Genomic DNA, 16,871 nt, shown 5'->3' with positions numbered 1-16,871 from the left:
AGGGGCAAGGGGGGTGGATACATAGTAAGAGAAATACGGTGGGAGGATTGTGACCGATGGAGTACGCGCGGGGCAGCGGAATTTTTGTGATAAGTATGGGGATAGTTTATGGGAGTAGCCATGTGGGGGGCCGTTCGTGTCTGTTCGTGCGGGGGGGGGGGGGGGGGGGGGGATGTGCCCTGGACTCGGGCTGAACCAGATAGGTATGCACTGTTTTTTGTGTGTTTGTAAAGTGAGAAGCAGGCGACATTTTCTGTTTTCCGACCTTGGGCGGATCTTACCTAATCGTAGCCTCAGTGTTGGGTGTGTCAAAAATCTGTCTCCCCCGGGGTGCCATTGTCTAGCATAATAAATGGTTGGCTGTCATCCGGGGAGAACGGAGGAAGTGCGGATATGCCGTGTGTGAGTAGATCTGGTGGATAAAGGGGGCTGCAGCTGCTTGGTCTGATGAAGAGAGTTAAAATACAGATGGTTGTGGGGGGGAGGAGTTCTGTATGTTACTGTTTTTATAATTTAATTTTTTTTTTATCTTTTTCATTTTTATTTAGTATTGGTACTAGTGCTTTCCAGTTGGCCTGGCCTGGGGCGCGGTCCCCATGCGGGTGGGGGCGGCGGCCTTGCGCAGATAAAGTAGAGATTGAATAGATAGTGGGAGGTGGAAGTGGGAGGTGAAGTTGTGATCTTACAAGAACTGAGAAATGCTATCTGGTGCCTCGAGGGGTTGGCTATGTGGAAAACGAGGGGTTTGTATTGGTCCATGGGCTTTATTGGGTAGATGTTCTCTGTGGGGGTGGGAAGGGGTATTGATGTAGAAGTATTATTGTTAATTGTTTTATTGGAGTTTTTTTTTTCTTTTTTTTGATAAAACTAATAAAATGTATAAATGTAAAAAAAAATACTGCGAAATATAATAAATTATAATATGAAGTTAGTGTGTTAAAAATATAAAGAAATTTTTCTAACAGTACTTATCCAAGGTTATTAGAGGCAGTGTATTGTGTAGTAGATAAAACTTTCATGTACTATGGTCAATAGACAAGCATAGTGGTTACTATACAATGTGAACCTTCACTTATTAGACATTTAATGAATAGTTTCTTAGTATGATACCTGTGGGTATGACCCAGTGGGGTTGCTGAACTTCTAGGTTACTCTGTCTATAGGCACAGGTGTTGTGATGGTGGTCACTGCCCAACAATACACCATGTAGGTTAGGGACATACTTAAATTAGGTGGCCATAAAGTGGCTTTTACAGTTTGATCCCAATGTATGTGAACTACCTGTTGTTGGTTGTTTAAATTTGGCTGAGAAGCAGAAGATCAATGTACATCATGTGGATGTGCGGCCTTGTCTTTCTAACTTTGTGGTACTGTATATTAGTATGATACAGTTTATAAGAGGTGTATCCTAACCCTTTATGCTTTCCATCAGATGCTAATACATCTACCCAAAGCTGTGATGTCATTGTGAAGAATGGAGATTACTCTGCTCAGATGAACAACTCCTTTACATACTCTTCTGCATTAACTCCTGTCATATATGACGTCACCCCCAAGAGAGGAGGCACGGCTGGTGGGACCAGACTCACTATCACCGGAAACCAGTTCAGGTAGGCACCATCTGCAGGTTAGTTATGATGGTAGCTCTACTTCTATAACAGTAGTTTGCACTAATGTTAAAGTTAATTTCTCAGCTGCAATTCAGGTTCCAAACTGCTGACACTGTTAGGGTGCGTTCACACCTACAGGATCTGCAGCAGATCTGCAGCAGATTTGATGCTGTGTTCAGTTATTTAAATGAAATCTGCTGCAGAAAATCAGCTGCAGATCCTGTAGGTGTGAACACACCATTAAATAGAGAATTAGGCTATTTTAACTAACTCTGCATGGAGTAAAAGTACATATGAATATAAGGAGCTTTGTAATATATCTAATTAGACAAAAAATCTTTCTTTTCCTGTTATCAAGCACTTTACCTCTCCCCCACCTCGCTGTTAACCCCTTAAGGACACATGACATACCGTTATACCAGTGGGTCTGGTGGTGCTATGAAGTGAGCTCACTTTATAGAGTGTGGGGACTGGATGCTATCAGCAGCCGGGTCCTCACTGTTAATGACGGGCTGCTGCAATCCTGTGGCTGCCATTAACCCCTGCATTTAAAACAGTGATAGGATCTGTGCTCCTGTCACTGTCCGATCGGGACCCGATCATTTTTACTGAATGCCGCATTTCTCTTACCTTCTTCCCGGCAGTCAGCTTGGCAATCAATGCTTAGAGCCTGTGACAGACTTTGTGTAGTTTCCAACTATGGGTGGTTCTTCTATCTTTAAAACTAATTCTGTCAGGTAACCGCTCGCCTACATCGTGGATTCTTTCTTTAGGACAGTCAATCCCCTTAAGAAGAGAAAAAGCAAAAAGCTGATCCTAAGTAGAGCACAGATGCAAGTTAGCCACTCTCTACTGATTAAGTAGGAAGATTTCAACTACTTAGCTTCACCCAGAGACAGAGGCCTGGGACTCGTAATACCTATCAGGGGGATCACCGAGATTAAGAGGCAGAAGTCGGTCAGATACTATTGTTGTTACTATATTAATTATTATATCCAATTTGGCTTTTTGACAATTTTTTTTTTTTGTGGTTTTCCATTGAAGACAAATTAAATTAAGACATTAATACCAAAGCATTTGTGATTGCAATCATTTTCTGGAAGAAATTGAATATTATCTGACAGAATTGGGTAGGGGTGCCTATACTTTTGGCCAGCACTGTAGGGGTCCTCTATTATATGGGAACTGCACACAGAGGTCTTCTACCATATGAGAAATGCACATGGGGTCCTCTATTATATGGGAAATGCACTAAGGGGTCCTCTATTATATGGGAACTGCATATTTGTCCACTGCACTTTTGTCCACCCCCTTTTTATGTTTGGTGTGGAATTATATCCTATTAGATTTTTTTGACAATTCTTTTTGTGGTTTTTAATTGAAGACAAATTAAATGAAGAGATTAATACCAAAGCATGTATGATTGCAATCATTTTCTGGAATAAATGGTTTTGGCCAGCACTGTAGGGGAACTCTATTATAGGGGAACTGCACACTGTATGAGAAGTGCACATGAGGTCCTCTATTATATGGGAACTGCACATAGAGGCCTTCTACTGTATGGGAAGTACACATAGAAATTGATTCTTATGTACAGTGATTACCTGAAATGGTTGTGCAACAAAAAATTATCCAGGTCAGTTTCATTAGTTTGTGTTTTACAATGTTTCTGTTCAACCACAGTTCAAAAGCAATGTCTGATTTTTATTAATTGTTTTTAAGTAAATTAAAATGAATTATTACTTTTGTCAGTTTCAAGATATTTTAGTGACCATTGTGGGGTTTTTTCTTTATCAAAACAAAAAAAGTACAAACAATTTTGTCAATGGGTGTATATTTTAGGGGACATTTATGAAGACTAGCGTACTCGTATGCCAGTCTTAAATAAAGTCGTGCCCCATTTCAAGCCGGATTTACGATGAGGTGCAGGATTCCTAGTAAAACAGCAGACCCGTGCCTGTCCCAGGGCTTGCACAGAAATCTACCCCTGCTCCGGACCTGTATAGCTAATAGAGTTGGGAGCCCCATTTAGGAGTTTAAATACAGTGGATCTTATATCATAATTTGTGTCTTGAGGGATACATGACGATTTCAATGAGATCTCTGTAAAACACTTACTTTAGGCTCCCTAGCTCTCAACACCAGTGAGAATAAGCTCATGATAAGCTGCTGCCTTGGACCCACAGACTGAAATGGGGATGTTGATGCTCTTGTCTAGAACTTGCATTGTTTCTATAGTAACATGTTATTTTCCTTTTTTATTTTCCTTTTTAGCTTTGACATATCAGCTGTCAATGTCACCGTAGCACAGGCCGTATGTGATATTGAGTTGGCTAATAGCACGTACATCATATGTACAACCAACGCTCAGTCACCTTCACAAAGAACCAAAGTAAGAGTGTACATTGAAGGCCAAGGCATTGCTAATATGGTAAGAAGAAGAACTGGAAATAAAAAGTACAAATCTTAATTCTGCATCAGTAAAATACTTGCCAGTTGCTTAAAGACTCAAAAGGGCCTAGCCTGATCTATATAATAGCCATGGCCAATTATCTTCTAAACTAGCTCATTAATCCCAAAGAGTGTAGGCCCGTGCACCAAGTACAGCTAAGGGTGCCTAAAACAAAAACACAAGGGGGTGGGAATATTTGAGTAAAAATTAGATCTTGAAAACCAGAGTACTCAGTCTCCGATACTGGTGGACGATGGCTGCTCATGTTCAATCACTCCTATTATAGTATGTGGAACATTCAGTATCAGAGGAGTGAGCATGAATTATAAAAATTACTGTCATAAATCATTTCTTGCATTGCATTATTGTACTTCTCTACATAGGAATGCATTGTTAGGCCATGTTCACATGGCGAAAGAGACCGGACGTTCTATGGCAGTAATGGCAAGATGATCTTTCGGGCTGCAGAGAACTTTCCACTGCTCGCTATGGAGAGAGCGGCCGGATCAGCTCGCTCCACAGTGTGCACTGACATGGTTTTCTGCGGCCACTATTTAATGAATAGCGGCCGCAGAAAACTGACATGTCAGTTGTTTGCGTTGTCGCAAGGGATCCCGGCCGGAGCGTATACTATGTGTATACGGTCCGTCCGGGATCCCATAGATGGCTATGTAACGTATATTTCCGTAAAAATCACAGCCATTGTATAACAGCTGTGGTTTTATGAAAATATACGTTGTGCGAACATAGCCGTAAAATTTATTTATATTCTTATATCTTCTTCTTTAATTCTTTCTCTAACTTTAGGACAATGCAGACTTCTTCTACATCGATGTCTGGTCATCTAAATACACCTGGGGAGGAGAATCTCCACCAGACGAGGGGTTCTTTGCAGTCATCACAGCAGGGCAAACTATACTGCTGGATGTTAGTACACCAGTACTGAAGATGTTACTAATTCAAGGTAATGGGATTATATCCTTTATACAGTACTTTATTGGAATGATAGAATCGAGCATTTAACTGCTAGAGTAGAACTAATACAGCATTTTAGTTGTCTTTATACTCTTTAAAACACAACATTAAAAGGACTATTTAGTTAAGAAACCCCACGTTTCTCAGATTCCAAAGTCAAAGGAGAAAATGACTACAAAGAATGATTGTAGCTTTGGTGGGCCCGACATGTTCATGCATCGATTTTGATCATCTTCATGTAATGCCTCATTTCTCCTTTGGTGGTGCTGCAGTATAATTTAACACTTGATGCTGGGTTCTCCTACAGATTACAGCTGATGTCTGGTGGGTCCCAACATACAGAAAATCTGTGATCAGTTTACTGTTAAGAAAAAGGGATTGTTAAGGTCCATGCGTTGTAAACAGTACTTTTTAACTGTATTGATTCAGCTCTGGTTCCCTGTCTTTTGGCTGTCTGCTGCTCCTGTTGCTCCTCTAAGCATGTCTAAGCATGCTGAAGTAACATGCTTTGTGACTACACCTTAGATCAGGGGTCTCAAACTCAATTTACCCGGGGGCCGCTGGAGGTAGAGTCTGGGTGAGGCTGGGCCGCATCAGGTTTTCCACAAGAAAAGCTCTTACAAAAACATTCCAATGTCATCAAATGTTTTTATCTTTTCATCTGTTAAAACCACATATAGTTGCTGACTAGAGAAATGTAACTATTATTATTCAGATTCAAATGTCTTTATTTACAGTTCCTTAACATTTAACTTTCTGAACATGAATGGAACACACACACACACACACACACACACTGCCTGACCCCCACCCCACACACACATACAGGTACACTGCCTTACCCCCACCCCACACACACACACTGCCTGACGCCCACCCCACACACACATCGCCGCACTTACAGTAAAATTACCATTGAGGTGGGGGCCACAAACTAGTGTCCCGAGGGCCGCGAGTTTGAGACCCCTGCCTTAGATGATCACCATCACCAGACATTGGCCATATTAAAGAAATCACTGGTGATAGACCAATTTAGTCAGAAATTTGCTATGGCAGTCACCTAGCACATCATCGCTATGGACATCCCATCATCATCAAAGTAGGCTACGGCAGAACCAGTAACATAGGTATATATTTTAATTTCGAGCCCTTATGCGGTCTGTCTTTCTTTTATACAGGGGGAACTCTGGTTTTTGATGAAGCAGATATAGAGCTGCAGTCTGAGAACATCCTCATTACAGATGGAGGCACTCTACAGGTACCCAAACCCTAATATTTGTCATGGAAACAATTGGCTGATGAAAAGATACTGGATTCATTGTTTTATTAAATTGCCTCTATTTACATCATTTTTTTTCTTCTATGTTTAGATTGGAACCGAGGGAGCTCCATTCCAGCACAAAGCCATAATCACTCTTCACGGCCATCTACGTTCTCCAGAGTTACCATTGTATGGAGCTAAGACATTAGCTGTGAGGCAAGGGATCCTGGATCTTCATGGTAAATATACGAGGAATAACATGTATGATAACAGGTGAATTAAATAAGCTAAATGTACCAGCCCAGATATATTTATTCTAAACTTGGGGAGCCAGGCCACAGAGGGGAGGGCAAATCATCACACTGGGGGCTGGCCGGCCTGCCTCCAGGGTTTCATGCCTGGCTGATGCCCGGTGATAAACTGGCGCCGTGCTCGGGAAACAGGCCATGGTTCAAAAAAAGGACTGCGGCGACGGTATGCCCATGCTGGCGTCGGTCAATTTATATAAAAAAAGCTATGTACCACTGGTACATTCTGTTTAATGGAATCTAACCTGCTGATATCTCTCTATTGTGCAGAGGGCACTGAGGATGAAGCTAAGTCTTTTACCTTCATCCTTTACACCATTTCCATTCAATTTGTAGTTTAATTCAGCATCTAGTTAGGTCATTTGGAGCATTGGGAATGGGACTACCTCCCCAGAGCACCGATCCATCCCTGAGCGACCTGGCCCTTCTAATTATTACCAGGTGAGCTGTCCAGCAGGGAGAAGCAGGGAGTGCTCCAGGAGCAGCAATCATGCCCTCAGTGCACCAAACAGCCTTACTAGATGCTGAAATAAAGTACAAACTGCATGAAAACAGCACTGGGGATGAAGATAAGAGACATACCTTCATCCTCAGCATCCTGTATGCAACACAGAGCTATCAGCAGGTTAGATTACTCTAACTTCCTGATAGTTTTCCTTTAAAGTGTGCCTGTCAGGAAGCCACCATCAGTGGTAAAATCCTCATGATGGGCGGAAGTTCGAGCATTTATAAAGAAGGAATGTGAGTTGGTAATGCACACGACCCCGATTGGATCAGAATGTGGGTCATGTGCGGGGTGTTCTGTCTTTCCAAAACTAATGGTACACTGTTACACTTTACATACTGTCTTCCTGGGACATAAAATAACAAGCAAGCTATACTTATCCCCCTCGCTCCCTCCGCTATTCGATAATCTGGACCCAGTCCCAATTCGCCAGCTGCCCCCGATTTTTCACTTCAAGCTCAGCTGGATGTCAGTGGAAACAGGCCGACCAGCACTAGAAGATCGCACAGTGGGAGTGGGGCAGCAAAAAAAAAGTATGCATAGCATAAATTTTACCTGGACAACCTCTTTAAATGGTTAAATATGTAATGGTTATAGGGATAGCAAAAATATTTGACTATCAAAGAGTTCTTCAGGAAAACTCCATGTGGAGGAAACCTCTAAGGAACCATGAAATTAGGGCCAATACGCTTAATGGATTGAGTGCAATCTTTACCGTACTTCTGAACTATTCAAACTAAAGGTATATATTTATTCTATTTTATTTGTTTTCTTGCACACTCAATTCAATGCCATGAACATATAACTTGAAACAAGAAATCCTAGCAAAAAAAATATAAAATTGTGCTAGACAAAGGTACTTCTCTACTCCTAAATCTCTTTTGAAAGCAGAAGTACCTGTGCTTATATCTATACCATTAAATTAAAATAGGTCCTCCACTCCCAAAGTCCCCCCCCCCCCCTTCTCCTATTTTAGTTTAATGGTATAGATATAAGCACAGGTACTTCTGCTTTCAAAAGAGATTTAGGAGTAGAGAAGTACCTTTGTCTAGCACAATTTTATATTTTTTTGCTTGGATTTGCTTGTTTCAAGTTATATGTTCATGGCATTGAATTGAGTGTGCAAGAAAACAAATAAAACAGAATAAATATATTGTGCTAGACAAAGGTACTTCTCTACTCCTAAATCTCTTTTGAAAGCAGAAGTACCTGTGCTTATATCTATACCAATAAACTGAAATAGGTCCTCCACTCCCAAAGTCCATCCCCCCACTTAGTCCCCCAATGGGGTCTTTCTAGGAAGCCAAGTCTTCCTAGAATTTTGTAACAAGTTTTACAACTTTACCAGGTTTACCAGATATACCAGATTCTTGGAAATGCACGTTTTTCTCTGTTTTCTAGGCATCCCTGTGCCTGTTACATGGACAAGACTCGCTCAGACAGCAGAGTCCGGGAACTCAACCTTGATTCTACAGCAAAACGTGAATTGGAAAGCTGGAGATGAAATAGTGATTGCCTCAACAGGTGATAGGTATAAACCCCAGAATCTAACTACAATGTAATGTAAAAATGATAATTTTTATTTATATAGCGCCAACAGATTCGATCAGCACTTTACAATTTTGAGGGTACATACAGTACATAAGAGTTTACAGACTATGAGTAATGGGTTGGAGACAAAAGGCAGAGGGCCAAAAGCGCTTCGCTGTTACTATGATCTAGCCATCTTTATAGATAGGACAGTGCAGGTAGAGGTGGGTGAACCAGTCACCAATCAAGGTCTGTATGTACAGGTCCAAGTGCTTGACTGGAAAGAAGGGGGGAGGGGATTGACCAAATCAGGGAACCTGATAGGCCTGTTTGAAAATATGAGTTTTAAGGGCACGTTTGAAGCATTGAGTAATTGAGGTGAGTCTGACATTCTTAGGCAATGCATTCCATAGAGCTGGTGCAGCTCTGTTGAAGTCCTCAAGACTGGAATGAGAGGTGCGGATTAAAGTGACTCTGTACTCACAATCTGACCTCCCCCAAACCGCTTGTACCTTCGGATAGCTGCTTTTAATCCAAGATCTGTCTTGGGGTCCGTTCGGCAGGTGATGCAGTTATTGTCCTAAAAAACAATTTTTAAACTGACAGCCCCGTGCCCAACGGCTGGGGCTTAATTATGTATGCATTAGGCTGGCACAACCTCTCTGTCTCTCCTCCCCGCCCTCCTCATCATTAGGAATGCACCGGGCAGATTGTCTCCTATTCATCAGCTGTGTCAGCCCAGCATATGGGCTGGATTGTTAAGGCACCTGTGCAATGTTCAGATGGGAGAAAATATTCCAGTGGTACTCCTAATGATGATGAGGGTGGGGAGGAGGGACGGAGGGGTGGTGCAAAGTTAGGGCACAGATACTCTAAGCCCCGGCCGTTGGGCACGGGGCTGCAAGTTTAAAAATAGTTTTCTAGGACAATAACTGCATCACCTACCGAACAGACCCCAGGACAGATCTTAGATTAAAAGCAGCTATCCGAAGGTACAAGTGGTTTTGGGGGGACAGATTGTGGGTACAGAGTCGCTTTAAGGAGGACGTTAGGCATAGGTCATTAGCAGAGCGCAAAGCACGGGTAGGACCAGTAGTGGATTATAATAGGGGCGTTTCGGGCGGCAGCCCTGGGCCCTGAGCTCCTGGGGGGCCCATGACCACCCAAAAAGACTTGGCTACACTTCCGCCATGATTTGCAAAAATCACAGTTTTTTTAATGGCAATTTTGCACAAATCAGGACATCATGACATTATCTGTCCTGTACTATGAACCTATGGGGCCTATGGTAAAGTTAATTCCCCCCTGGGTAGGACGGTAGCTAGGGATGAGGCAGGAGATGTAGGAGGTGCAGCACTGTGGAGTGCTTTATGTGGGAGCAGGAGCAGTTTGTATTGTATCCTGTGCTTAATAGGAAGGCAATGTAGTGACTGGCACAGGGGAGAGGCATCGGTATAGCGTCTGGAAAGAGAGATCTACCTGACTGCTGCATTAAGAGTAAACCGGATGTGTTTACACTTCTGGCATTGCATTGCCAATTACTATAATATGAGTAGTGATTATTTTCATTTTGTCTTCAATAAAATATATAAATATATATATATCTATCTATATATATATATATATATATATATATCTCTATATATATATATATATATATATATATATATATATATATATATATATATATATATATATATATATATATATTGTGGACATGTCACTGGTAAAGTGCTCGAGGGGATGTACATCTCACCCAGGTTGATACATAGTGTGAGATGGTGAGTCCAGGAGGCATCTGTGCTCAGCAGTGTTATGCTGCTGAGCTATTATTTATTATTGCCGGGGCTGGACTTACATGGAATGGCAGGTAGGTCTTGGTAGTGGGACTTGCCATTCCCTCCCCCTCGATCCAGTGTGGGTTTTGGGATCAGGTGAGCTCTGATCCCAATCAGCCTGAGAAGGCAAAAGCTGTGCTCAGTGTACAGGTCCTGGCTCTCAGTCAGGAGTGAACAGCCTGCAGGCTGGGTTTGCTGCGAGCAAAGGATACTGTCGCTGCTGGGGGGCTTACTCAGCGACTCTGCTTACCAAGTGCCAGATAGGTGACCGGTTGTTAGTAAGTGCCCGGACGGGCAGGACCTTTTGTTTTGTTTGTTCTGAAAAGCACGGTATTGCTATTTTTCTGTTATGGACTGTTTATGATACAAATAAACACCAAGCTGTTTTTTATAAGTCCAAGTTTGCTGACTGAACTGTGTCCAAACACACCATCCCCCGGGAAGATCCCTACAATTGGTGCTGCGGAGCGGGCAAAATGGTTGCTAGGGGCAACGGTGTGCATCAACTTGGCTACAGCTGCTTATGTCCTGGGTGAAGGCTGCTGCTTCACTCCAAAAACAGTCAAGCAACATGGAGGAGATGATGAAGCAGTTAATGCAAGTGAGTCTGCAACAGCAACAAGCTCTGACAGACGCTAACCTACGCCATGAGCAGGCATTGGCCGCACACCAGCAGGCTAATAGGCAACAACAGCAGGCTCAGGCAGATGCTAATCTGCGCCATGAACAGGCTCTGGCAGATGCTAATCTGCGCCACGAACAAGCGATGGCCCAACAACAGAGACTTATTGAGCACCTGATAGCAAAGCAAGAGGCGTCTGCAGGTGCTAATCCCCAGCTGGTGGCAGCAGCCGCGCCAGAGACTTTGTCTGTGAGAAGAGCCGTGCAGCGTGCGCTGCAAAAGATGACGGCTGATGACGATGTTGAGGCCTACTTAACTGTCTTTGAGCGTGTGGCTGAGCGAGAAAGGTTGCCATCCACTGAGTGGGCAGAGGTCATTGCTCCCTATTTAACAGGCGAACCTCAAAAGGCCTATTATGACCTCAGTGAGCAAGAGGTCAAAGACTATCCTCGGCTAAAAGCAGAGATACTCGCCCGACTAGGAGTTACTGCTGCTGTCCGTGCCCGGAGGGTCCGCAACTGGAGCTACAGTCTGGACAAGTCAGCGAGGTCCCAGATGTATGACCTGATTCATCTGGCAAGAAAGTGGTTGGAGCCAGATACCTCTACTCCTGCCCAGATCCTAGAGAGGTTCGTGATGGATCGCTATCTCCGTGCACTTCCTGCTGATCTGCAACGCTTGGTGGGACAAGGCGACCCTAGGAGTGCCGACGAACTCGTCAGCCTTGTGGAGAGGTTCCAGGCGACCGAGGACTACCTCCGTGATGTTCCTACAGCACCGTCACCTCCCCGGAGTGCCAGATCTGTGCCATCATCTGGTAAGAGACTTCCATCTATTGGGGGAGTGTGGAGGGGTGCTGATAGAGGGAAGAGCGCTCAGGAGGTGTCTCAGGGGCAAAAGACTGGTGGTGGTCCCCGGTGGCTAAGTGGCCCTAAAAAGGACTCCCTGCCAAGGAGACCAGGCCCTATCCAGTGCTGGAGATGCCATGAGACGGGACATATGTCTGCCCATTGCCCTCTTACCACTGAGCCCATGGAGTGTGACGCTAGCCGGCGTCAGTCGCTATTTGCGGAGCCGTCTTTTGTTGCAGTCACTGGACTAGAGACTGAACCACAAGTCTGCAACATTACTGTAAATGACTTTCCTGTTAAGGCGTTGCTGGACTCAGGAAGCCTTGTCACCCTGGTGCATGCCAGCCTGGTGGCTGGGGACTTTGTGCCAAAAAGACATATGAGTGTGGTGTGCATACATGGTGATACAAAGGTTTACCCTATAATACTGGCTAATGTCGGGACTGAACTAGGCGCTATACAGTATGAAGTGGGTGTGGTTAAAAACCTTATGCATAATGTGATATTGGGGCGTGATTTTCCATTGTTCTGGGCTCTATGGGGAAAACAACAATCCCCTGAAAGGAGTGAGGAGACCCCTAAGTCTATTGCATTACCCACGGTAACTGATAAAAATGTACAGGATGAAAATGATGCTTTTCCTTTGCAGGTCCTGGCTGGTGAGGAAGAGGCTCCTCCCACTGCGCAGAATGTTCCAGACTTAGAGGTGTCTAGGGATAGTTTTGGTACGGCACAATTACAGGACCCCACTCTCAAAAATGCGAGAGAGCAGGTCACTGTTATGAATGGGGTACCTCAGGAACCAGAAGCTGAGAAAAAGTTTCCACATTTTTCTGTGACTAATGATCTCTACTATAGAGTCACTAAGATTAATGATGAGGTTGTGGAACAGCTTCTGGTGCGTAAGTCGTACCGGCGTCAGGTACTCGACATGGCCCATAATCATGTCCTTGGGGGCCACTTGGGGACAGATAAAACACAGGAGAGAGTCCTCCAGAGGTTTTATTGGCCTGCGATTTATGCTGACATAAAAAAATACTGTGAGTCGTGCCCCACATGTCAGCTTAGCGCTCCAGTGTCGCATTTTCGCAGTCCTTTGGTCCCACTCCCCATCATAGAGGTACCTTTTGACCGGATCGCAATGGACTTGGTGGGTCCCATTGTAAAGTCGGCTAGGGGACACCAGTACATTCTAGTTGTGTTGGACTACGCGACCCGCTATCCTGAGGCTGTACCCCTAAGAAACACTGCCTCTAAAACCATTGCACGGGAATTGTTTTATATGTTTTCCAGGGTGGGGATCCCCAAGGAAATCTTGACCGACCAAGGTACCCCATTTGTGTCAAAGGTAATGAAAGAGCTATGCAAACTGTTTAAAATCTCACACCTACGTACCTCTGTATATCACCCACAGACAGACGGGTTAGTGGAGAGGTTTAATAAAACCCTGAAACATATGTTAAAAAAAGTGGTGGAAAAGGATGGTCGTGATTGGGATCACTTACTACCTTATCTAATGTTTTCTATTAGGGAAGTACCCCAAGCGTCCACAGGGTTCTCTCCCTTCGAATTAGTCTATGGTCGTCACCCTAGGGGTTTGTTGGATATAGCGAAAGAGACATGGGAAAGTGAGTCCACCCCATACAAGAGTGTTATAGAGCATGTAGCACAAATGCAGGACCGTATAGCCACTGTAATGCCCCTAGTAAGGGAACACCTCCAGAGGGCGCAAGAGGGCCAAAGCAGAATTTACAATCGTTCTGCAAGAATCAGGACATTTAGCCCAGGTGACCGGGTACTCATACTTGTTCCCACGGTAGAAAGCAAATTCTTAGCAAAGTGGCAGGGTCCCTATGAAATTGTAGAGAAGATCAGTGAGGTCAACTACAAGGTACACCAACCAGGTAGAAGGAAGCCTTTTCAAGTTTATCACATAAACTTGATCAAGCCCTGGAAAGACAGGGAATCCTTGGTGGCGACAAATCCTGTTGGTCATCTGTCACCACCAATCCCTCCGGTCAGGATTGGTGACACCCTATCGGTGTCCCAGAAGCAGGAAGCTAAGGAGTTCCTGCAGAAAAATAAAAACAAGTTTTCTGACCTACCAGGGCGTACGCATCTCATTAGTCATCATATTGAAACTGAGCCTAGAAGCAGAGTAAACCTTAAGCCCTATAGGATACCAGAAGCCCGGAGGGAGGCGGTATCATCCGAGGTAAAACGTATGCTTGACCTAGGAGTCATTGAGGTGTCCCAGAGCGAGTGGTCCAGCCCGATTGTGTTAATCCCAAAGCCCAATGGAACTTGGAGGTTCTGTAATGACTTTAGAAAGTTAAATGAGATCTCCAAGTTCGATGCCTACCCCATGCCCAGGGTAGATGAGTTGATAGAAAGGATGGGTAATGCCAGGTACATAACTACCCTTGATCTCACTAAGGGCTACTGGCAGATCCCCCTCACTCCTGAGGCTAGAGAGAAGACTGCGTTCTCCACCCCTGATGGGCACTTCCAATATGTAGTGATGCCATTCGGGTTACATGGAGCCCCTGCCACTTTTCAGAGGTTGATGGACTTGATTCTGCGACCACATCGTGATTACTCCGCTGCCTACCTCGATGATGTGGTCATTTTTAGCCCGGATTGGGAAAGTCACCTCTGTAAGGTCCAGGCGGTGTTAGATGCCATAAGTGATGCGGGGTTAACCATCAATGCAGAGAAGTGTGCACTAGCCTTAGAGGAGGCCAAATACTTGGGCTACATTATTGCGAGGGGGTTAGTGAAACCACAACTAAATAAAATCGAGGCAATACAGAATTGGCCTCAACCCCTCACAAAGAAACAGGTCAGAGCTTTCCTGGGTATTACGGGCTATTACCGTAGGTTTGTGCCAAATTTTGCCTCAGTTGCAGCCCCACTAACTGACCTGACAAAGGGTGCGAAGTCCGCAATGGTGACATGGACTCCAGAGGCCGAGAAGGCTTTTCAAAGCCTCAAGTCTGCCCTGTGCCAACAGCCTGTGCTAGTTACCCCTGACTTTAGGCGAGAGTTTCTAGTACAGACAGATGCCTCTAACACAGGGTTAGGTGCCGTCCTCTCACAGGTCGTGAATGGCGAGGAGCACCCGGTGATGTACTTAAGTAGAAAGCTATCCCCGGCCGAGAAAAACTATGCCATAGTTGAGCGAGAATGTCTGGCAGTGAAGTGGGCCCTAGAATCCCTGAGGTACTACTTACTAGGCAGGAGGTTTAAGTTAGTGACAGACCATGCCCCCCTAACATGGATGAAAATAAACAAGGAGAAGAATGCAAGGGTGACTAGGTGGTTTCTGTCCCTACAAAACTTTAATTTCACTGTGGAACACCGGCCAGGGAAATTACAGGCAAATGCTGACGCCCTATCAAGGGTACACTGTCTGTGGGGACAATACACTCAGCCCTCCGGTCTGAAGAAGAGGGGGGGGATATGTGGACATGTCACTGGTAAAGTGCTCGAGGGGATGTACATCTCACCCAGGTTGATACATAGTGTGAGATGGTGAGTCCAGGAGGCATCTGTGCTCAGCAGTGTTATGCTGCTGAGCTATTATTTATTATTGCCGGGCCTGGACTTACATGGAATGGCAGGTAGGTCTTGGTAGTGGGACTTGCCATTCCCTCCCCCTCGATCCAGTGTGGGTTTTGGGATCAGGTGAGCTCTGATCCCAATCAGCCTGAGAAGGCAAAAGCTGTGCTCAGTGTACAGGTCCTGGCTCTCAGTCAGGAGTGAACAGCCTGCAGGCTGGGTTTGCTGCGAGCAAAGGATACTGTCGCTGCTGGGGGGCTTACTCAGCGACTCTGCTTACCAAGTGCCAGATAGGTGACCGGTTGTTAGTAAGTGCCCGGACGGGCAGGACCTTTTGTTTTGTTTGTTCTGAAAAGCACGGTATTGCTATTTTTCTGTTATGGACTGTTTATGATACAAATAAACACCAAGCTGTTTTTTATAAGTCCAAGTTTGCTGACTGAACTGTGTCCAAACACACCATCCCCCGGGAAGATCCCTACAATAATATATATATATATATATATATATATATATATATATATATATATATATATATATATATATATATAGACTGGAGGGGGGAGATTTTAGAGGAAGGAAGGCTGATTAGTAAGGAATTGCAGTAGTCTAGACGTGAATGAATCACAGAGACATTGAGAGATTTAGCTGATTCAACAGTAAGGAAGGGATAGATTTTAGAGATTTTTTTTTTTTTAGCTGCAGGTGACAAGAATGTGATGGAAATTGAAAATGGGGAGTGAAGGACAGAGTCAAACATAACTCCAAGGCAGCGGGCTTGCTGTGTAGGAGTTATGTCAGGTGGAAGGTGGTTAGCAAAGGGAGGGAAGCTCAGTTTTAGCAAGATTGAGCTTTAGGAATAGGGAGGACATGATATCCCCTGTGCGCCCCCTAGTAGTATATAGCTCCCATGTATGCTCCCCATTATATATACCAGTTATATATACCTCCAGTTATATATACTGTACCCTGCGCCTGAGGAAGTCTCTACCTAATTTTTGAGCCGAAACGCGTTGTGTCTGCTAATAAATACCGCTTGTTATATTATTATACCTCTTGGAGATTCTCCTTGGTGGTGTATGATAGACTGGATATTCCTACACCTGCGCCAGGCTCGTTTGGAAGGTTCTTCCCTGTCCCAGTTGGTAGCTGTTGGGAATTTGCTCTACTGCTACTGTCTTTAGCTCCCGATTCACCTGTGAGGCACCTATAGCCGGCTGCAGTGGTATTTTGAGCTACTGATAGTGGTGTGCCTACATATGCACAACCTGTACAGGTGAGCACACACTCTGTTCACCTCCTCTGCTTATTTTGAGCTGGCCTAAATTACTGCACTAGAAGGGTGCCCTTCTTCTGTC

The 16,871-nt window shown here is 44.4% G+C and overlaps 1 protein-coding gene across 1 annotated transcript in view; it reads left to right on the top strand.

The window, feature by feature from the left end:
* The window catches only part of LOC138783038 (fibrocystin-L-like), a 218,263-nt gene that overhangs the window by 97,808 nt on the left and 103,584 nt on the right, over positions 1–16,871 (top strand). The window contains exons 27-32 of the mRNA XM_069957185.1: positions 1,433–1,610; positions 3,885–4,041; positions 4,870–5,026; positions 6,216–6,295; positions 6,408–6,537; positions 8,513–8,642. Of these exons, the coding sequence (XP_069813286.1) occupies positions 1,433–1,610; positions 3,885–4,041; positions 4,870–5,026; positions 6,216–6,295; positions 6,408–6,537; positions 8,513–8,642 (832 nt within the window). The remainder of the gene's footprint in view (positions 1–1,432; positions 1,611–3,884; positions 4,042–4,869; positions 5,027–6,215; positions 6,296–6,407; positions 6,538–8,512; positions 8,643–16,871) is intronic.

Source organism: Dendropsophus ebraccatus, chromosome 2 (assembly GCF_027789765.1).
Source record: "Dendropsophus ebraccatus isolate aDenEbr1 chromosome 2, aDenEbr1.pat, whole genome shotgun sequence".
Lineage (NCBI taxonomy): Eukaryota > Metazoa > Chordata > Amphibia > Anura > Hylidae > Dendropsophus > Dendropsophus ebraccatus.
This window is presented reverse-complemented; position numbering and strand designations above follow the sequence as displayed.